At 46.9% G+C, this 23706-nt stretch overlaps 1 protein-coding gene across 7 annotated transcripts in view; it reads left to right on the forward strand.

The window, feature by feature from the left end:
* Positions 1–21783, forward strand: part of LOC137522629 (cytotoxic and regulatory T-cell molecule-like) — a 147072-nt gene extending 125289 nt beyond the window's left edge. For 6 of the 7 annotated variants that reach the window (XM_068242705.1, XM_068242709.1, XM_068242708.1 and 3 more), the window contains 3 exons: positions 1423–1557; positions 9795–9881; positions 20353–21783. In XM_068242705.1, coding sequence (XP_068098806.1) covers positions 1423–1557; positions 9795–9881; positions 20353–20408 — 278 coding nt within the window. In that variant the 3' untranslated portion in view covers positions 20409–21783. The remainder of the gene's footprint in view (positions 1–1422; positions 1558–9794; positions 9882–20352) is intronic. The other variant, XM_068242706.1, reaches the window with a different exon arrangement.
* The last annotated feature ends 1923 nt before the right edge of the window (positions 21784–23706 follow it).

Raw genomic sequence — 23706 nt, forward strand, 5'->3', positions numbered from 1 at the left:
CTGGGGGGCACATTCGGAGGGAGGGACAGTATTATCTTACACATCGCCCCACACACCACATCCGCCGGCTGGGGCCTCGATCATTTTTTTTTCCTCTGCCTCCCGGGACACAAGGGGGGGGGGGGGGGTATCCCGGGACAGCGGGACCCCTCCCCCAACCCGTGACCGTCCCGACGAATCCGGGACGGTTGGGGCCCCTGTAGTTATTCTTACTCCCAATTCAGTAGAACTTTTCTGGGTTCCTATTGTAAGGTGAGCTAAAATACAGCATAGCTCAGCAATGAATCACTGCCAAGTCCAGACAACATAAATTGTGTTTATTTACACCAGGGAATAAGCAGGCATGTGAGGGAGGGGGGGGGGGGGGGAAAGACCTCTCCCTCAACCTTACACCCACAGTGACCTCTCCCTCCACCTAGGACCCATACTGACCTTTCCCTTCCCAGCATTAGCACTGCAGTCATCCTGCATCCCCCAGCACCCACACTGACCTCTCCCTGCCCCAGCACCTACAATGACCTTTCCCTCCCCCAGCGGCACCCTTCCTGTCCCCAGCAGCACCCACACTGATCTCTCCCTCCCGCAGCACCCACACACTACTTCTCCCAAAATCCGCTCACACCCCTTCCCCCCCATAGCTGGCACCCAGTACGCACACTCACATGACACCAAGTACCTGCACTCAGGCCTGACATTGAACCCAGTACTCAGTACTCACACAGCCTCCACATTGCACCCACTATCTGCACTGCACCTAGCACTCACTTAACCAGAACCTGCACCCAAAGTACCTGCATTAAAAACCTACGTTACACACAATGCCCACCCATAGCCAGCACAGGCATGGCACCAAGTATTCACACCCAGTACCTGCACCCAGCACCCACATGACATCCAGTACACACACCCAGATCTTACATGGCACTAAGTACCTGCAGTCAACACCCGCATGATACTCGATACCCACCCATAGCCAGAACCCACATGACACCCTGTACCCGCACCCAGAACCCACATGGCACCCAGCATCTGCATCCAGCACCCACATGACAACCAGTACTCCCCTAGCCAGAAACAAGGATGGGGGAATGTATGTCCACCAGTGACAGACAGGTCAGACTGACTCTATATCATTGAATGCAGCCAGCGCTTCTGTGACTGAATGTGCCAAGTGGAGGGGCTCAGAGGGATGGTTTGAGACAGTTGGAGGCAGGGGGGGGGGGAGGGGTCAATGTCACATGTCTCCGCAGGGGGCTTGGGGGGGAAGGTTGCCCACCATTTGTAGGTACTACAGTGCATTTCAAGGGAGGGGAGGCTTTTTTTTAAATTTGAGCACGCCCATTTAAAGACCCTCTGCACGGGCCTGGGAATAAGTATTCTTTTTGTTGCTAGAAATTTAACAATGGTGTTTGTTTCTCATAGATTCTGAAGCCTCTAAGCTGAAATCTAACAGAACCACCATTCTGGTCCTCGTGTCGCTAATGATCGGCATCTTGCTAGTGATTGTACATCTCTTCTTCATAAAGCTTAGAAAAGCCCATTCAACCTGGAAGAAAGGTGAGGAGTACATAAAAAAGCTAAATATATATTTCTTTTTAGCTACGGTCTGCTCTATGGACAGGTAAGGACATAATAGGATGAACAAGAGGCTGGTAGTGCAATAGCATGAGAATATTCAGGGGAAAAACATTCTTACTACTTCAGGTCAGTTAGCTTGCCTCATGGAAATCAAGCAGAGCCTGTGTTTGCAGTTCGCCTGCCTCATGGAAACCGAGCAGAGCCTGTGTTTGCAGTTCACTTGCCTCATGGAAACCGAGCAGAGCCTGTGTTTGCAGTTCGCTTGCCTCATGGAAACCGAGCAGAGCCTGTGTTTGCAGTTCGCTTGCCTCATGGAAACCGAGCAGAGCCTGTGTTTGCAGTTCGCTTGCCTCATGGAAACCGAGCAGAGCCTGTGTTTGCAGTTCGCTTGCCTCATGGAAACCGAGCAGAGCCTGTGTTTGCAGTTCGCCTGCCTCATGGAAACCGAGCAGAGCCTGTGTTTGCAGTTCGCCTGCCTCATGGAAACCGAGCAGAGCCTGTGTTTGCAGTTCGCCTGCCTCATGGAAACCGAGCAGAGCCTGTGTTTGCAGAGTTTAGGTACTAAACTAACTCAGCCTGACCACAGGGGCTGGAAAACCGCGATCGTCTGCACTCCCACAAATGTGCGAACAAGCACGGTCAGCTACTACACACCACTACACAAAGATTGCTGCCGAGAGGACTAACATTTATGTCCTGGAGGTGTCAACTAACAAAAACAAGAATTTGCTCACCTGACATTATCAGTAAAGCTCTTTGCGGTTGTTTGCAGTGGGTTAAACTCTGCATTTCGTCTGTCAGTGTGAACCTGGCCTAACCCTTTTACTACCTTATTGCCTTGTACGCACGCTGAGGGTTTTAAAGCACTTAATTCCACAAATTTCAGAGAATGAAATGTGATTTCTGCCCTTTTAGAGATTGAAGCAGAGCTCTGCGTTTTTGGTGGGACTTTTACCATGGATCCCTCTCCGGCATGCCACGGTCCAGGTGTTAGGCCCCTTGAAACAACTTTTCCATCACTTTTGTGGCCAGAAACAGTCCCTATAGGTTTTAAAATACGCCTGCCTATTGAAGTCTATAGAGGTTCGCCTGTTCGCAAAATTTTGCGAAAAATTTGCATTCTTGTAACGAAAAAATTGGATGTTTGCTATGGGAAGGAATATTTTCCCTTTAAAGAGGACCTGAACTCAGAACTTCCCGTCTGCTCTAGAAGATATGCAACAGCATAATAACCAGTGGCATAACAATAGGGGCTGCAACCACTGCACCCGCGGGAAAATGTTTTTCTTTGAAGGTTATTATCAGGCCTTACCAAGAAGAGGGAAGTGCTGAGGGGAGAGCCTGAGGTGTGGGAGGAGGGGACTGTCCACCCTCCCCGCCGATGTGTGGCCAAGTTCTCCCCTCATGCTGTGACCCCTCCTACCCCCCAAAATAGCCCTGAGCAGGCCCGGGTGGGGGGGAGATTAACCAAATTTTTGCAGGGGGGCCTGGTGATTTCTATTTACGCCCCTGATAATAACCTCTAGGTCGCATCCACAGTGGGACGTTGTGTTTTAATGCAACATTAAAGTCGCAACATGTCTGCATTAAGAGGTAACGCACTGCAAGCAGTGAGTTACCACAACTCAACATTTTTAACTCGACTTTAACGACGCACTGTGAACGGCAGGTAGGATTAGCATTACAGTGCAGTAAGCTGTGTTATAAGACTTTATAACGCGCGACCATTACGTCCCACTGTGAATGCGACCTAAAAGAAAAACATTTATGTGTTAAAACTGATACAGATCCTGCAATAAGTCTGCAGTGTTTCTACTTCCTGCTTTTATGGACGCAGACATACTGTTAACAGCCTGTGTTTACTAATTACCTCTCTGCCATGGTAGACAGCTGACACAGCTGAGGAATCAAATCACAACTTGTGCTTAGTCACAGATGAAGGGTAATTATCGTAGACAGGCTAAACTCTCTAAATACATACAAGGTGCATTTCTGTATGTTTTCCTGCTGTCCTGTGCAAGAGTTTAGGTCCACTTTAAAGGACACCTGAACTGAGAGGAATATGATGACTGACATATTTATTTCCCTTTAAACAATATCAGGTGCCTGGCAGCCCTGCTGATCTTCTGCCCCTAAAACTGTTAGCCGTAGACCCTGAACAAGCATGAAGCAGATCAGGTGTTTCTGACATTATTGTAAGATGTGACAAGATTAGCTGCATGCTTGCTTCTGGTGTTATTCAGACACTACTGCAGCCAAATAGATCAGTAGGACTGCCAGGCAACTGGTCTTGTTTAAAATGAATTACATATGGCAGCCTCCATATTCCTCTCACTTCAGTTGCCCTTTGGGCTAATTGGCCAAACCTCATAAGGTTCAATATAACAATGAAGGGTGCGCTTTAAGGGCTATTAAGACCTTACAACAATATAAAGGTAAAAATAAGACATTTATTGATAGAACTAATAGTTGAATAGACAGATAAATAAAGTCATTAGTAATAGATGATACACAGGATCCTGCTCACAACAATTCATTCACACATACTGTACATGCACACCTCAGCATACTGGAACGGATTGTACAACTCCTCTGATGCTGTATAATGTACTGTACACCGGTTACCAACTTCAGCCCTAAGGGACAACTCAGCGTGTCAATGAATTCTCAAATGAGCACAAGAACCTCCAGTGTGGGGGTGATCCAATTAGTCAAATAATTCTTTCGCGTTCATATAGCTTATAAAGGTGTCTTATAGCGTTTATATGCAGCTTACCCCCTCCGTAGTGGCAGACTTCAATAATGAGGAGATGCTATGACTGATCACTTCTGCCTCTATTCCCTCGATCACAAGTGCTGCCCCAACACCCCCCCCCCCCCTATAATTTTAAGTGTGGTCACTATTTCCCCCCACCCAAATAACAAGTGCAACCTCATTTCACCAGTCAGAGAAGCAGCCATTCTCTCCCCCGCCACACACACATTCTCTCTTCCCCCCTCCCCCCCCCCCCCCCCCCATTCCCTTGAGCACCCAGGAGGAAACAAAATGCATTAAAATCCTTAAAGGACTTATGGCCGATACTCACGGGCTACAATTATCGCCGCAACACGCGGCGCGCACGTGTTGCGGCGACAGGTCGCCCGTGAGTATGAGGCGTTGCACGGGCGCGCAGCCGGAACCGTCGTTCGTCACTGCTGTCGCCAGGCGATTGGCGCGGTCCAGGGGCGTAGCAATAGGGGGTGCAGAGGTAGCGACCGCATCGGGGCCCTTGGGCCAGAGGGGCCCCGGAGGACCCTCCCTCAACCACAGTATTAGCTCTCTATTGGTCCTGTGCTCATAATAATCACTTCTATAGATACTTTGAACAGTGGTAATCATTAACAAACTACTTCCCATTCCCTTCTTGCACCTCTGACACTGTAGTTGCCATTGGCAGGTTTTGGTGCGTCGTATCAATTGTTATGTATAGAGTGCTTGGGGGGCCCCATTGTAAAACTTGCATCGGTGCCCACAGCTCCTTAGCTACGCCACTGGCGCGGTCAATCGCATGGCGACAGTTGCCGCCGCAACTCCGCTGCAACTGTCGCTAGTCCGTGTGAGTATGCGGACTAGCGACAGCAACAAGTAGAGAATACCTTGAGCTTCCGGCGGGGGGAGGAACAAAAGCGACAGCTTCCGCCGCATCAGTTGCCAGGTCCCTCCGCCATGTGTATGCGGAGGGACCTGGCGACGAGCTGTTGCCGGCCTGTCGCGCACACGCTCCCGTGTGCTAGCGACAGGGCTGAAAAGTTGCCAGTGAGTATGGGCCATTACGAGCTGAAGCAAAGAAAAAAGTTAATTACCTTAGTTGATTGTCAGACCTCAGGGCAGGCGATCAGTGCCTCCCTTGCTATTTTCAGACCCTCTGTTATGTTAATCCAGTTATCATTAGCGGCCCCGACCCAGCCCAGGGTCGCCTTATCTCATGGCGATTAGAATCGCCGCTGTAAAACTCCTCTGCCTGCGCAGTACTGCGGATGCGCAGAATTACAGCCCTGGGAGCGCACATTGTCCCTCAGTATACTCTGTTATACGTCATGTGGGCATCACCACATGACCGCCCACATGACTGACTGCACTTCGAGCCAGCCGCGCCCCTCAGCACAGAATACCAGTGCTGAGCGAGGGAGGACGTTACCTAGCTACAAGATTTGTTTACTGCAGATTTGAATAAAATAACTTACTCTGCAAATCTGCAGTAAACAAATCCTGTAGCTAGGTAACGTCCTCCCTCGCTCAGCGCTGGTATTCTGTGCTGAAGGGGCGCGGCTGGCTCGAAGTTCAGTCAGTCATGTGGGCGGTCATGTGGTGCCCACATGACGTATAACAGAGTATACCGAGAAACGATGTGCCGCTCCCAGGGCTGTAATCCTGCGCAGCCGTAGTACTGCGCAGGCAAAGGAGTTTTAAAGCGGCGATTCTAATCGCCATGAGAAAAGGCGACCCTGGGCTGGGTCGGGGCTGCTAATGATAACTGGATTAACATAACAGAGGGTCTGAAAATAGCAAGGGAGGCACTGATCGTCTGCCCTGAGGTCTGACATTCAACTAAGGTAATTAACTTTTTTTCTTTGCTTCAGCTCGTAAGTCCTTTAAAATTAAAGTGTACCAGAGACAGAGTAAAGTAAAGTAAAGAATCGATACTTACCTGAGGCTTCCTCCAACCCCATGAACTCTGTTGCCTTACCTCCCTCGCCGTCCTCCCCAGTGGCTCCATTCCTCTGTTATAGCCATGGGTGGGGCTACACTGGGGCACTGCCCCCCCCCCCCCCCCCGAGAATCACTGTGCCCCCCCCACACTCAGTAACATACAGTTAACTGTTTCCAGACTCCAGTAGTATACAGTGAACAGGATAGCGTCTTTAAAAGACTCTCCATGTCAGCCTGAGTCTATGTAGGTGTTTAGTAATCCAAGGGTCTTATCTATTTGCCATAAATACCTTACAATCCAGCCCGTGGGTTGTTTTCACCTTATGGACGAGAGGAATTTTCACATTTCAGCACTGCAATGTATGGTGACAATATTTTATTTGGAAATAAAGGTGCATTTTTCAGTATTATATCCATCACTTATTACAAGCCTATAATTTAATAATAATATACCCTCCTGACATACACATTAAAAATGTTTTATTCCATAATGTCTGTAGGTGCAATTTTCTATTGGGCCACAAGATGTCCTCACACATTATTTCCTATTGCGATAAGTACGCTAAATAGGAAGTAATGCGTGCCTGTGTTACTTCGGAAGTGACGCAGGCATCTCATTGATGCCGGCGATCACGTGGACCTGAGAAGAGATTAATGAGTGGGAACTTTGTTGGCGTAAACGAACGAGCAGGAGGGAGCGCGGTGGCACCATTTTAGAATGATCACTATTTTTGCACAAAAAACAGTGATCATTCTTGGCGGACAAGCATGGATTGGCTCATGGGACTTCTGTCCCCTGCCACCAATTATCCCTTATACCGGGACCATCGCGATCGCTGGCTTTTGCCCGCATGATTTCGCACACAGCCCCGCAGACTGCACGGATGTGAGTCTCGCGTCCCTGCGGCTGTAGTCGCAGTAGCCGCGGACGTGAGACTCATGTCCGTGGGGCTAAAGTGGTTAATGTATCTGGATGACACTTATATTTGCAAATTTGACTGTATGCTCTAACACTGTCAGTCAACAGGGATAGTCTGAAGAAGGCTTACAAGCTGAAAGCTTACTGTTTTTCTTTTAAATTAGCCAATAAACTAGAACTTGTATTTACAGACAGGAAGTTTTGAATCTGTAAAGTACAAGCTCTAGCCTGCAGCAATGCTGAGCCACTAAGATAAGGTAGTACACGCACAGTGTTTCTCTCTCTCCTGACTTACTCCCCCCCCCCTCCGCTTGTAGAGCTGTGAGTCACAGGCTGTAATGACTTGTCTGTGATATGTCCACACAGGAGCAGCTTGCTAGCAGTTAAGGATTAGAGCATGCCAGAAAACTAGGCAAGTACATCTGTAGGTACATTTTCTTTCATAATAGCACCATCATTTGGTCAATCTGCTCTGCTCAAAAGCCTCTTGAGTTCTGTTTTTGATGTTCATTTGGTTCCTATTATTACTGGTTCCTTAATTTTATCACCTGAGTTAGGCAAAAAATATCTAAAGTTTGCCACCACAATTTTGATCACCCAAATGGGCCCCACCAGCCAGCCATTGTGCCCCCCCCCCCAAAGTTTGAACCTGGAGCCGCCACTGGTTATAGCCCCCGGTAGTAGTGCTTCAGTTGTGCCAGTCGGGCTGCCCTGCGCATGCCCGACCACGCTCTCCCCCTCCCCCCACCACAACTGAGGTGTGTGACCGGGCCGAGCATGCGCAGAGCAATGACACAAATGAAGCCCTATTACCAGGGGCTATTACAGAGGGGTGGAGCCACTGGGGAGGACAGGAAGGCAAAGGAGTTCATGGGGCTGGAGGAAGCCCCAAATAAGGATTGATTCTTTAGTTTACTCATCACAGGATCACTTTAAGAGGTGGCGTACCTCAAGAATGACACTGATATAAGGTAAACAAAATGTATTTGCACTGGGGCAATTATTATGTGAGCATACACTGCTAACTTCATTGGGCCAAATATCAGTGCCAGAATCCAATAGTAGTCTGGCACTGAACGCCAAAAGCTGTATTAGTTAGTTCTCCTTTACAGCAACATCTTTTTGTGAGTATCCTCCTTTACTATATCTCTTCTCCAACTGACAGAAGATACTACACTTACTACCTGGGCTCTCATTGTCTCTGTGCTTGATTTTCAAGGTTTATTCCTATCTCTCAAGTTGGTTTCAGAGTTACCATATGTTCTAAATCTAATTGTTATTTGTGCGACTTTGGGATTGGACCGTTATCATAGCCAAATAACAGTCACAGTATGGTTAGATAGGTTGTGTGATGAAAATAAAAAAATCTGTTACATTCATAACATCTTTAACTTAAAGGGATACTTAAGTCAAAAATAAAAAATGATTTTTACTCACCTGGGGCATCCCTCAGCCCCCTGAAGCTGTATGGTGCCCTCGCAGCCTCGCTCCGATCCACCTGTCCCCGCCGGCGGCTACTTCCGGGTTCGGCGACAGCCGCTGACAGGCTGAGAATGCGAGTGATTCTCCGCGTTCCCAGCCTCTATATCACCCTCTATGTTGCTATAGCGTATAACATATACACTTTTGCTGCATAGAGGGTGATATAGCGGCTGGGAACGCAGAGACTCACTCGCGTTCCCAGCCTGTCAGCAGCTGTCGCCGAACCCGGAAGTAGCCGCCCGCGGGGACAGGAGGATCGGAGCGAGGCTGCGAGGGCACCATACAGCTTCAGGGGGCTGAGGGATGCCCCAGGTGAGTAAAAATCATTTTTTATTTTTGACTTAAGTATCCCTTTAAGTCATGAAAAAGGTTTAGCAAAAGCTGGGCATTAATTTATCCCACTTTTTTGGTTGGCAAAATTGTATATTCGAGAATTATTTAACTTGCCGACAAAGAGAAAAGCACCTCCTTAAATGTTTTACATTGTATAGTGACATTGTTTTTTTCATGTTTTACTTGTATACCCTACTCCATTAATCACCACAGTAAAATGTCTTAAAATGCAGTTTATGCATGCACTCATAACCTATAAAAGGGAGGCTTAGTTTAATTTTTCCTAACTGCACTTTAAGCATTTTAAATCCCACTACGCTTTACAGATAAACTATTAAGCAAGGATGGCCACTATTCAGGGGAGAATGCAGGCGGAACGTTAACTGGCACTTGTCGAGCCTAATGGGATGTTGATTAATTAATGGAAGGGGGTTGTTTATATTCCCACCCTTTCAAATGAACAAAACTCTGATTTAATCCACAAACTAACACAATCAACAAATTACCCGAGTCTGAGCTGACAATATGTGAGGGGCTGCCTGGTGGATACAGCTGGTGGAAGCTATGGTTTTTGTTACTTGCTATCTGCGCACCTGCTGCTTGGGTCCTTTATTGAGCACAACAAAGGCATGGTGACAAGGTGTTCCCAACTCTCAAGATTTATCAACAAGCTCTGTTGTGAAAATGCTCAGCTCTCTCTCCTTCGTCTGAAACAGTGCACTGAGCAGCTTGTGTTCACCAACTAACTCACAGTGCTGGAGTGTTACAGGTCTTTCTTGTTTTTTTTTTTAGAAAATGAAAACTCGGATCAGACGCTGGAGAGTAACAAGTCCAGGTCCAATAATGATGATGTCTCTGGTCAAGCAAGAAGTGGTCATGGTAAGTGGGGGATAGATCCAGGGGCGGACTGACAGCTCATGGGGCCCCGGGAATACCAGTGTTGCCCACCTTTCACATTATTCTTTACAGACTAAGATAGAATAATTTACTGACAACAGATATTTTATACTGATAAAAAAAACCTGCGCGGTGCATAGCGCAGCACACCACAAAGTGGGTGTGGCCACTTCACAGAATTTGTGTGTGTGGTCATGGGTGGGGCAAAATAGATATGACCTTAGCAGTAGTGTAAAAGGTCTGCCGGGGAAGTTTGAGCTCTGCCATAGTGTTTCCCCCCAAAATACATGTAATCTCACAGCATTTCACCAAAAATCCACGCAATTTGGCAGAGGTTCCTCCAAAACACACATAATATAACAGTCGTTCCCCCAAAATAGACATAATCTGGCAGCAGCGGTTCCCCCAACATACACAATCTGGCAGCGGTTACCCAAAAATACACATAATCTGGCAGCTGTTCCCCAAAATACACTTAATCTGGCAACAGCAGTTCTCCAAAAATAGTTAATCTGGCAGCATTTCCCCCAAAATAGGTGCCCCCAGTGTAGGTAACCAGGTCTAAAGGTATCACCAGTGGAAGTAACCAGGTCTATAGGTGTTCCCAGTACAGGTATCCAGGTCTATAGGTGTCCACAGTATAAGTAGCTAGGTCTATAGGTGTCCCCAGAATAGATAACCAGGTTTATAGGTGTCCCCAGTTTAGATAGCCAGGTCTATAGGCGTCCCCAGAATAGGTAGCCAGAACTATAGGTAGACCGGTCTATGGGTGTCCCCACTATGGATAGCCAGGTCTACAGGTGTCTCCAGAATAGGTAGCCAGGTCTATAGGTGTCCCCAGTACAGATAGGCAGGTCTATAGGTGTCCCCAGTATATGTAGTCAGGTGTATAGGTGTCCCCAGTATATGTAGCCAGGTGTATAAGTGTTCCCAGTATATGTCACAAGGTGTATAGGTGTCCCCAGTATAGCCAGGTCTATAGGTGTTCCCAGTATATGTAGCCAGGTGTATAGGTGTTCCCAGTATATGCAGCAAGGTGTATAGGTGTCTCCAGTATAGCCAGGTCTATAGGTGTCCCCAGTATATGTAGCCGGGTGTATAGGTGTCCCCAGTATATGTAGCCAGGTGTATAGGTGTTCCCAGTATATGTAGCAAGGTGTATAGGTGTTCCCAGTATATGTAGCCAGGTCTATAGGTGTCCCCAGTATGTGCAACCAGGTCTATAGGTGTCCCCAGTATATGTAGCCAAGTCTATAGCTGTCCCCAGTATATGTAGCCAGGTCTATAGGTGTCCCTAGGAAGGGAGGCAGCGCAGTGAAGGGGACCGGTGTGCACAGCGGTGGGGAAGGGGGGACGTCCCCCCTTTTCTTTCACCTTCGGGCCGCCCTTCTTCGCTCTCCCCCTGGAATTTTTAAAGTGACTCAGAGCTCAGAGTAAAAATAAAATTTGAACTTACCTGGGGCTTTCTCCATCCCAGCCCTGGTCGGGACGTCCCATGCCGGCCTCCTGGCTCTTCTCCCGGCGGCTGTCCGCATAGCGCGGACAGGCCGGTCCCCCGGGCGACACTGGCGAGTGTCGGGCCTTCTCCTTCCGTATACGTCACGAATGACGTCACACGCCGGCCGGCGCGCGTCATGACGCCGGCCGGCGCGCGTCATGACGCCGGCCGGCGTGACAGCACGGCGCATGCGCGGTTTAATCGCACTCCTCTCGCACTCGACTCTTAAAAATTCCAGAGGGGAGAGCGAGGAAGGGGGGCCCCAAGGTGAGGGAAGGGGGTGGAGACGTCCCCCCTTCCCCGCCGCTGTGCACACCGCTCCCCTTCACTGGCTGCCTCCCCTCCTGCTGAGGATGCTCTGGCGCCCCGACCACGGGCCCTCTGTCCTCAGTTAAATATTAGTGCTAAATAACCACTACACTAATGCTAATAACAGGGAAGTTTGTAGGCTAAATTGCACCCAGGGCGATGCTGTAAAAATTGTGCCCCATCCCCATGGACTCGCAAACCCTTACTCTTTAGGGACAGTCACACAGCCACAGGTCACAAGTAGATCTGCTTACTTACTAGTGACCAACCGCTCATGCAGGAGGAAGCAGGGACCAGGAAAACCCACATGCGAAAAGTGCCCGGAAAGCCGACTCCTCCATGGGCGCCGCGCACTGACAGCCTGCAGTACCGGGTATCAGGTGTCATCACGCAGTGGTGATGTGATGATGACTTGACATCTAAAGCAGGCAGCCCAGGAGGAGTCAAGGAAGGTGATCGAGCTGGTAATCTTTTTCTTCCATTTGGCTGCACTGCGTGTCACTAGCTCCCTATCTGTTATGTCCTTCTGCCTGCGCCCTCTCTTCTACTTGCCGGTCTGTGCCCAGGGCGGGCGCCCTGCCCGCACTGCCCAAGAAATGGCCCTGACTAATAATAATAACAGTCATAACAATACTGTACTCATTTTGAGCTTGAGAGCAGCCTGAGGTTCTAGCCACATTCTGCCCTTGTTTATGTATTTTGTTTGTTTTTCCATGTACTGTATAACTGACAGTGACATGGATGTTCAAAGATATGCAAATAATTCTGTGCTGATGCTACTTCTTTGGTTATTTTATACAAATTTAGGCAACATGAAAAGGGACCAAATGCAGCAGGATTATATCAGTTAATTTCCAAAGTTCATAAATGCACATAAATTTAAAGCTTGTTATACATAAATGCACTGTAGAAAGTTTGTTTGGTTAGCATGATCTATTTCAAAGCAGAATTACATAGTTTGGTTGAAAAAAGACCTTCGTCCATCAAGTCCAACCAGAAAAAAAATAAAAATAAAATAAAAAAACACCATCCTGAACCTGCACATATCCCAGTTGTTCCAGGGAGGGCAAAAAACCTCGGCTCGGGCCAATTAGCCTTAAAAGGGAAAAATTCCTTCCTGACTCCAGATGACAGCCAGATAAATCCCTGGATGAACGCTTCCAGGATGTACCTAAAAATTATAGCCGTGGATGCCCTTTAAAGAGAATCTGTATTGTTAAAATCGCACAAAAGTAAACATACCAGTGTGTTAGGGGACACCTCCTATTACCCTCTGTCACAATTTCGCCGCTCCCCGCCGCATTAAAAGTAGTCAAAAACAGTTTTAAAAAGTTTGTTTATAAACAAACAAAATGGCCACCAAAACAGGAAGTAGATTGATGTACAGTATGTCCACACATAGAAAATACATCCATACACAAGCAGGCTGTATACAGCTTTCCTTTTGAATCTCAAAAGATCATTTGTGTGTTTACCTTCTGTCCCCTGCTTCTCTCATGCATGGAAGAGTAACAGGCTTCCTGCAGACAGCTCTGCCTATGCCTGTGTTTGTAATTCCTGTCAGCCAGCTACTTTCACAGCCTAACAGAGGAGGATTTTTATCCAGCTCTCTTCTATCACTGATAAGATAGCAGAGACACTGCTGGCTTATGTAAATACACACACACTGGAGTGTGCATAGAGGGGCCTGGAGACTGTGCATAAACAGACCAGGAAGAGTTGGCAGCCTTCCAGACACAGGCCGACAAGTCTGACAGGGGAAAGATACATTGATTTATTACAGAGACAGTTATAGTAGAAAGTGCTGCTGTAAGGCAGAGCACATTAGAATAGCTTTAGGAACTTGTAGGATGGTAGAAAAAACATTGTAATTTTTGGTACAGAGTCTCTTTAATGCAAGAAAAGCATCCAAGCCCTCTTTAAATGCAGATATAGGGCTTGATTCACAAAGCCGTGCTTACTGTTAGCACGCTGGTGAAAAGCCCATTATCACGCCTAAACTCAGTTTAGGCGTGATAAAATAAACTTGTGCACAAAGTTTATGCGCGCAACGCCATTAAACCTTATGCGACATTTCGCGCCCACCGGACTTTGCGCGCAAAACTTTGCGCGTGAGTTTTTCCCTCAAATCGGTGCTAACCTACTTAGTGCAATGCTTATCACGCCCAAAAGTCTTTAGACGTGCTAACTAGGTTAGCACCGCTTTGTGAATCAAGTCCATAGAGTTTGCGATAACTACTTCCTGAGGTAAGATGTTCCAGATTTTAACTACATTTACTGTGAAGGACCACTTTCTAAATAGATGGCAAAACATTTTTTCCTCCACCCACAAATCATGTCCTCTTGTCCGTCGTACAACCCTAGGGACAAAAAGCTCATCTGCCACGCTTTTGTATTGTCCTCTGATGTACTTATATATATTAATAAGGTCACCTCTCAGTCGCCTTTTTTCCAAGCTAAATAAGCCCAGTTTGTCCAACCTTTCTTGGTAAGTGAGATCTTCTATCCCTCTGATTAATTAAGTTGCCCTTCGTTGTACCCGTTCCAGAAGGTCAATGTCCTTTCTATAGTGTGGTGCCCAAAACTGTATTCCATACTCCAGATGTGGCCTCACACGTGATTTATAAAGAGGGAGTAGTATACTAGCATCTTGAGACATTATTTCCCTTTTTATGTATCCTAGAGTTTTATTTGCTTTAGCTACCGCTGCTTTGCACTGTATACGATTACCTAACTTGTTATCGACCAGTATTCCTAAGCCCTTCTCCAAGTCAGATGTTCCCAACTGTATGCCATTTATTTTATATGATGATCTACCATTGGTACGTCCAAGGTGCATGACTTTACATTTATCAACATTAATTTTAATCTGCCACGTGCCTGCCCATATGGCCATGTTGTCAAGGTCCTGTTGTAATATATTACTATCAGTCTTAGTGTTGATAATTCTAGATAGTTTTTTTCATCATCAACAAAGATGGCTACATTGCTCTGTATTTCGTCTACTAGATCATTAATACATAAATTGAAAATAATAGGACCAAGTACTGACCCCTGTGGTACCCTACTGTTAACAGTTTCACCATTTTGAGTATGCTCCGTTTACCACCACTCTTTGCCTTGTATCCCTTAACCATTTCTTTATCCACATACACACATTTTCTCCTAGTCCCTGTATCCTCAGCTTTTGTACCAGGCTATTGTGGGGAACAGTGTCAAAAGCCTTTGCAAAGTCCAAGTACACTACATCTATAGCTATCCCAAGATCTACATTTTCATTCATTACTTCATAAAAGCTGAACATGTTGGTGAGACAGGAGAGACAGGACCTGTCTTTAGTAAAACCATGCTGTCGGACTAAAATAAGATTATTCTGTGCTACATAATTTTGTACAGCATCCCGTACGGATACTTTCGAACAGTTTACACACAACTGATGTTAAGCTTACTGGTCTTTAGTTCCCTGGCTCTGATTTTTTTCCCTTCTTGAATAAGGGGAAAACATCAGCTTTACGCCAGTCATAAGGAACTGACCCACTTGAAAGAGAATCACAGAAAATAAGATAAAGTGGCTTATCGATAACTGAACTCAACTCCTTTAGTACCCAGGTGTGAATGCCATCTGGGCCAGGTGCCTTGTCTATCTTAATCTTATTTAATCATTCCTGCACACCTTCCTGTGTCAGGCAATTCATGCTGAATGAGGAAGATTGGGAACAACCCAGGGCCATATTGTGAGCTAAAGGCCTCACCTTGGTAAAGACAGAAGCAAAGCAAGCATTTAAAATTTCCGCTTTAGCTCTGTCCTCCACAATCAAGTTTCCCGTCTGATCTTGTAAAAGTCCTATATTCTCTACCTTCTTTCTTTTACAGTTTACCGTATTTTCCGCCGTATAAGACGCACTTTTTCTTCCCCCAAAATGGGGAGAAAAAGTCCCTGCGTCTTATACGGCAAAGGCAGGGAATCCCCAACTTCCGAACGCCCGCCGCTATGAACCGCCGACCCGCCGCCATGTTGGGGATTCCCTGCCTTTGTGTCCACTTCCCCCTTGCGTCTCCTGGTCCCCGTGCTGCAGTACATGGCCGCAACTTACCTAGTCAATGCTCCCGCGGCGATGTCCGACCTCTGCGCTCCCCCCCGCTAGCCTCCTCTCCCTCCCCCTCGTCTCTCCTGCCCCCCCCTGTGCTGTAATGTATGGCGGCAGCTTACCTTCCAAGCGCCCGCGGTCAATGCAGACATCGGTCTCCAACGCTACTTCTCGCTCTTGTGTCCGGCTTGTACTGACGTCATCAGTACAAGCCGGACACAAGAGCGAGAAGTAGCGTTGGAGACCGATGTCTGCATTCACCGCGGGCGCTTGGAAGGTAAGCTGCCGCCATACATTACAGCACAGGGGGGGCCAGGAGAGACGAGGGGGAGGGAGAGGAGGCTAGCGGGGGGGGAGCGCAGAGGTCGGACATCGCCGCGGGAGCATTGATTAGGTAAGTTGCGGCTATCTATGCACTGCAGCACGGGGGACCAGGAGACGCAAGGGGTGGGAGAGAAAACATGCCGGGCAGAAGGGGAAACATGAAGGAGATAGGGGGAATGTATGGGAGGCACACTGGGGACATGGAGGCACACTTGGGACATGGAGGCACACTGGGGACATGGAGGCACACTGGGGACATGGAGGCACAATGGGCACATGGAGGCACAATGGGCACATGGAGGCACAATGGGCACATGGAGGCACACTGGGGACATGGAGGCACACTGGGGACATGGAGGCACACTGGGGACATGGAGGCACACTGGGGACATGGAGGCACACTGGGTACATGGGGAGGCACACTGGGTACATGGGGAGGCACACTGGGTACATGGAGGCGGCACACTGGGTACATGGAGGCGGCACACTGGGTACATGGAGGCGGCACACTGGGGACATGGAGGCACACTGGGGACATGGAGGCACACTGGGGACATGGAGGCACACTGGGGACATGGAGGCACACTGGGGACATGGGGAGGCACACTGGGGACATGGGGAGGCACACTGGGCACATGGGGAGGCACACTAGGCACATGGGGAGACATATTGGACATATGGGGCAAACATGGGTGACACAGGAGGACACATGGGGGAACACAAGAGCACACATCAGGACACATGGGGAGACACGAGGACACCATTTGGGCTAGAACATGTACAAGACGCTCCTGGAACATGGACGCATCAGGTTTAGTATGTATATTTTTTTTCCCCCTGGTTTTTGCCCTCTAAACCTAGGTGCGTCTTATATTCCGGAGCGTCTTATACGGCGCGAAATACGGTATATATTTGCAAAACTTTTTTGGATTTGACTTTATATCACTAGCCACTTTTTTCTTCTGATTACTTTTTTGCAGTTTTTGTTACATTCCCTATAATTCTTTAGTGCAGATGCAGTCCCCTCATTCTTTAGGGCACTAAAGGCATTCCTTTTACACTTCATCATGTCTAAAACAGTATTATTTATCCATGCTGGCCTTTTTTTAGATCTAGAATTTTTATTTCCATAAGGTATATACAGTACATTCTACAATAGTCATTAAGAATCTGCTTGAAAGTTTGCCATTTACTTCTAGGTCCTTGCCATGTAATTTACAGTACTCTCCCAGTCTACCAGTCTTAGCGCGTCCCTGAGCGTGTTAAATTTAGCCTTTTTAAAATTCATAGTTTTAGTTGTCCCCTTATTCACAATCCTGTTGAGTAGTAGGTCAAATGTTACCATATTATGGTCACTATTTCCCAAATGTTCTCGAACTTGCACATTAGATATAACATCTGGTCTATTTGAAATGACCAAATCCAGCAGATTTGGGACCAAATCTCCCCTGGTTGATTCGGTTACCATCTGAGGTTTGTATGAACAATGTGTTTAAATGCAGAAGCACAAAGCAATGTCCACAGTGTGGACGCACCCTAATGCCTGAGTCCACGTAGATCTAAATATATTATTTAACCTCCTACAGTGTCGGGCATACCGCTCTGTGGCCTCAGGAGTCCCCCATAAATAAATAATTGTGCCTAATGGCTGTAAATCCTTTAGCTAGCACTAGGCTAGCTAGTAAGAGTGTCGGGCACCCCTGGATCCCCCGCGATCACCCAGTTTATACATTACCCCCCTGGATCCAGCGATCGCTTAGCCTCCCGGCACAGCTCCGGTCTCTCTATGGGGAGGATCGGGTTTGCGCATGACGTCATGACGTCGGCGACGTCATGACGTCATCTGCGATCCTCCCCATAGTGAAGACCGGAGCTGACCGGGGAGGCTGCGCCGATCGCTGGATCCAGGCTGGGTAAAGTATAAACGGGGGAGCGGCGGCGATCGGTGGGGTGCCGGAGACTTCTTCTAGCTAGCCTAGTGCTAGCTAAAGGATTTATAGCCATTTGGGACATTTATATTAAAATCGGCCAAAAAGTAACAACACCTCCTGAGCGGTTTCCAGAATGTCCAAAATGCTACATTTGAATGTTAATACAGAACTTTTAGCTAAAAATCTAATTTAAACAATTTAGTCAAGTGACCTGTAAAAGTTCAGCTGCAGGAATTAACAGCAGGTTTTGAGATAAGGCCTGCAGCTTGGCTTTCAGCATGCTTTTCTGATTGCAAGGATGTGAGCCCTACACAGATCTCTGAGGTGACTACAGTCTGCTGCTTTGAGGGCTGGAACCCACAAGGGCGATTTTCTTGAGCATTTAGGGAGCTTTTGAAAACGCTAGCGTTTTGTAAAAACACTCAGCTAATGTAAATGGATGGGGCAACTTCCACTGGAGCGATTGCGACTAGAAAAATCACAAACGCAGGACATGCAGCATTTTGGGAGCGTTAGCGCTTCAATGTTAAGTATGTAATCGCAGGCGTAATTGCTCATCAAAACCTGCACCGAGTGATTTTGCAAGGGTTTTGAAGTTACTGCACACTGTAACAAAATTAAAATTAATTGAAAGGACCAATCAGACTTTAAAACGCGAATCGATAATCGCTGTAAGGGTTTTTTCGCCTTCCTCTGGATCAACAGGGATATGTGAGGGAGCAGGCTGGTGTTGTACTTTATACTGGTTGAACTCGATGGACGTATGTCTTTTTTCAACCAAAATAACTATGTAACTATGTAACTATGTAGCTACACGACCGCTGGCAAATTGATACACTTTTTAAAAGCGCTCCCTAAAACACTCATGAAATCGCTTACAAACTGCTCATTCAAAACGCTACCGATTGCGATTAGCAATAGCGTTTTGTAGTGGGTTCCAGGTCTGAAAGTGTGTGCTGAAGGAAGTTGCTGTTGAAGGGGTCTCTTTAAAAACCACAAATAAAAAAAAGCTCACTCACTGACTAGGCAAAATCTGTGCCGGGGCTATCATTTGACACACACACACACACACACACACACACACACACACACACACACACACACACACACACACACACACACACACACACACACCACACACACACACACACACACGGCCTCTTTCACAGTGGGACGTTGCGTTTGATGCGACGTTAAGGTCGCATAACGTGCCCCTAATGCAACGCATTGAAAGACTATAACTTGGACGTTATTTAGCCCTGCGTTTGGTGATGGAATGAAAACGGCGCATGCGTTACATTTAAAAAACAAAACAAAAAACCTTACTGAGCATGTGCAACACACATAACGCAGCAAATGTATTGCTAAACACACAGCATTCAGCACTGCCTAAATATTGCTACACGTTACACACAACACAACGTGTGCACTGTGAATGTAACACAGACTTTGTATTGCTGCGCGTTAGTCTGCGTTATACAATTTTCTAATGTGCGACTTTAACATCGCACTGTGAAAGAGTCATAAATATTTTGAATACGAAAGGTCCTTTTACACCAGTTGCTGTCAGTTGGAACTGATGTACAGTAAAAAGTCCATGTTTCCCTATGGCCTCTTTCACATTATACGCTGAAAAACTAAAGCTTTTTCACAATGCAGCGCTGCATAATATGTTGCCGCTTTATACAGTAAATACAATATTTAAATAAGTAAATGCACTGCTGTGGAGAAAAAGAAAACATTGCATATCAAAGCATACTAACACTTTAAGTGTAAAAGGGCCCCATACCTCCCAACTTTTTGAGATAATAAAGAGGGACATTTAAGCCACACCCCTAACCACACCCTTGACACCACTAATCACGCATACCATAAAGCTTTCATGAGAAAAATATGTTTTTTTATAATTCAAACCACATTGGTCCTTTTTATCCTAGTCCATTATGCTTCATATTAACATTTGAAAATCATAAATATATCAATTTAAAGGATGGGGATAAAGTTTAGAATCAATTAAACACATTTTTCGGTAGAAAAATACACATATTTACACAGATCTGTACTAAAAAGGACAATGAGGAAGAAAGAGGGACAGAGGGACAGGGTTCCAAAAGAGGGACAGTTGGGAGCTATGGGGCTCTACGGAATCACAACTGCCTATGTACAGTGTAAAACAGATTAAACAGACTGTTAAAACAGGTAAATTCAAAAATCTTTGAATTAGAAACAGTTTTATTATTTATTGTGTTCTCAGCTTAGTACAGTTATCATCCATATTAATGAATGTACTTGCTTCTCTACAGCAGCCCCCAGTCAGAATAGTACTGCAATTCAATACAACACTCAAGTGAGCCTGTGACAGCAGCAAGAATGCCTCCAAGACTCGCTTACCGACCTGAACTCAGAGAGTGAAGATGTTCCTTGCTTTTTAGATAATATTATGTATATGTATTGCGGTCTTATACCGCCCTCCGTTGAGCTCTACACCACAATTTCTCGACAACCTTGCCGCCTGGCTCCCACACATCTTCTCCTCAGACCTCCCCACCATCATCCTCTGGGATTTCAATATTCCCATTGATGAACCAAACAACTCTGTTGCAACCCGGCTACTCACCATAGCCAACTCACTTGGCCTAGTACAAAACACCAACACCCCCACCCACACTGCAGGTCACACTCTCGACTTTATATTCACTAAATCCACCACCATTACAGACCTTGACATCGCACCCTTCCCACCCTCAGACCATCACCTTCTCACCTTCAACCTCCTCACAGAAGGCACCTCCAAACTACCCGCCCACCCACCTGGTCGATGGCAGCGAGACCTACACAAGCTCAACCCTAGTGTCCTTGCTGACCCTCTCCATGCCCTCTCCTCCACTCTCCCCACCCTAACCTGTCCTAATCTTGCTGCAGCTCAGGATCGTCAAACTCTCTCATCAGTCCTAGTCTCCCTATGACCTGAATTGCCCCGCTGCAGTCCATCATGAATGCGGTAGCCAGAATTATCCACTCCTCCCATCGCTCCACCACGGCAGCTCCCCTCCGTAAATCCCTCCACTGTCTACCTATACAGTACAGAATCAGATTCAAGATCCTGTGTCTGACCTACAAATCTGTCCACAAAACCTGTCCAACCTACATTTCCGATCTTACTCAGAGGTACACACCTAGCCGCTCACTCCACTCCTCCACCAATGAACTTCGCCTGACCGCCCCCCGCATCACCCAGTCCCATGCACGCCTTCAGGACTTCTCAAGAGCTGCTCTAACACTAAAGAACTCCCTACCTCCACCCATTAGGGCAGCCCCCTCCTTCAACATCTTCAAGAAGGCCCTCAAAACTCACCTTTTCACTCTAACCTACCCCCCGCCCCTCCCCCCTCACAAGTACTCTAAACCCACAGCTGAACTCTGGTCCCCTACCTTTGGTGTCTCTACTTGTCCCTCTAGATTGTAAGCCTTTGGGCAGGGTCCTCCTCCTTTTGTGTCCTACCATGCTATGAATTTGAGTGAACTCAAATTGCCTAAACACCATACTCCCATCCAGTGACTGACTAAGCATTACCTTGTACTCATACTGTACTGCGTGATCTGGTTTTTCTTGTATTCCTGTATAGTCATATTGCTGTATGTCACCCCTATATATTGTCTGTAACCTAAACTAATGTCCAGCGCTGCGTAATATGTTGGCGCTTTATAAATACAATAAATAAATAAAAATATTTTTTTTTTATCTGAATAGCAGTTTGTTGCATTTAATAAAGTATTTAATACAGAAACAATAACTTTGTCATATTTGTTTGTTATTCTTTATGAGGACCCATTTCCATTTGTCTGTTTGTGCTCAAATCACGCGCACGAATGCAGATCCGTAATCTCAGGCTATTGAAGTCAATAGGCTGCTTCTGAAATATGTGCATGTGATAAAATTCTGCAGCACTGCTTTAGAATTCTGGATAACATATCCGAAATAATCCCCATAGCCTTCAGGGATTTGGATGTGTAATCTGCGTGCACAAGTGCTGGCGTCCGTTTTGGAGATGGATAGAGATGGCCTGACTATTTCGCTGGCAAGCACTATTCGGCGAAGATTGTGCAATTGCGCTCGCTGCATGGCGCTATTCGACCCGCCCCCATACATCATCATTGGGCTAAACTTTGACCCCTTACATCAGTCAACAGGCACATGCCAGCCAATCAGCCTACACTCCCTCACAGCCCCCCCAGCCCCCCTGTAAAAACACTGCAGCGCCCGCCATGTTCCAGTCTGTCTTTGGCTGGAATAGTAAGAGGAAGGAACAGAGCTGGCTGGAGATAGGGAAAGCGTTAGCTAGGCTTGTTTATTTTGACCTCACTGGCTGATGGCTGTTTAATCGTCCCAAACAGCCTTTCTTAGGGCTACTTCATCCTTGTGCTGTTTTTTATTTTTGTGTGTGTGTGTCTGTGTGTGCGACAGTCCACAGCCCATAGGCAGCCAGTGCCCACTGTAATTGCCCAGTGCCCACTATGCACAGTGCCCACTGTAATTGAGCTGTGCCCAGTGCCCACTGTAATTGTGTGTCACGTTAGACACAAGCACAGTAGTGCTCCAGGGCATCTGTTATTATCACTGTATTGTGTTTGAACTGTTGCATTCTCAGTGTCTATGATAGTGCGCAGACAGAGCATACTGGCACTGAGCCACACCTGTGCCCACTTATAGTGATATTGAATTGTGTGCCACATAAAAGCACACAAGCAGAGCGCTATCACCACTGCTCCAGGGCCTGTGTTATCATTGTATTGTGTTTGACATCACCTGTTGCCTATCCTTTTCAGTGTCTTTCTGATGATGCACAGAAAGAGCCCGCCGGCACTGGCTCACACCTGTGCCCACTTATAGTGATATTGAATTGTGTGCCACATAACACACAAGCACAGTTTTTCCACTACTGCTCCAGGACATCTGTTATTATCATCACTGTATTGTGTTTGAACTGTTGAATATCTCGATATGTTATACTACACAGCCCACTGACAACCAGAGCTGTGTACACTACTGCTATTTTTGTTGCCACATTCAGTTGCAGGCATAGTAGCACCACCACTGCATTAATTTTCACTTGTTGCAGGGACAGTACACCAATTAAAAAAAATGACAGGCAGAGGCAGGCCACCTCGCTAGTGTACTCAAGGCCGTGCTGGTGTGATTTCCTGTGGCCCTGGAAGAATGCACAGTGTTCAGAGGGCATGTACTCTCAATCCCCAAAATTCTGAGGACATAGTTGACTGGCTTACATAGCACACCCCATCTTCTACAGCTTCCATCACCACAGCTGCTCCACTTGATATGTCAGAGGAGTTCTTCACACATGATGCATTGCATTGGCTGGAGTCAGCCAGCCAACATGCTCTTCAATGCCTGCCGTTGCCACCACCAGAATGCCGACATTTCAAAGTTCACCATTGTTGCATTTTTTTTGTTTGTGTGCCTCTGATACCAGCAATGCCATCTGCTACCTCTGCCAAAAGAAACGGAGTCATGGGAAGCCCAACACCCACCTAGGGACAACTGTTTTGTGAAGGCACCTGATCGCAAAACACAAACAACAATAGTATGCACCAGGGGCGTTTGCTAGGATCCTAGGAGATCTGGGGCACCCATGGGC

The sequence above is a fragment of the Hyperolius riggenbachi genome, chromosome 6 (assembly GCF_040937935.1).
Source record: "Hyperolius riggenbachi isolate aHypRig1 chromosome 6, aHypRig1.pri, whole genome shotgun sequence".
NCBI classification, from domain to species: Eukaryota; Metazoa; Chordata; class Amphibia; order Anura; family Hyperoliidae; genus Hyperolius; species Hyperolius riggenbachi.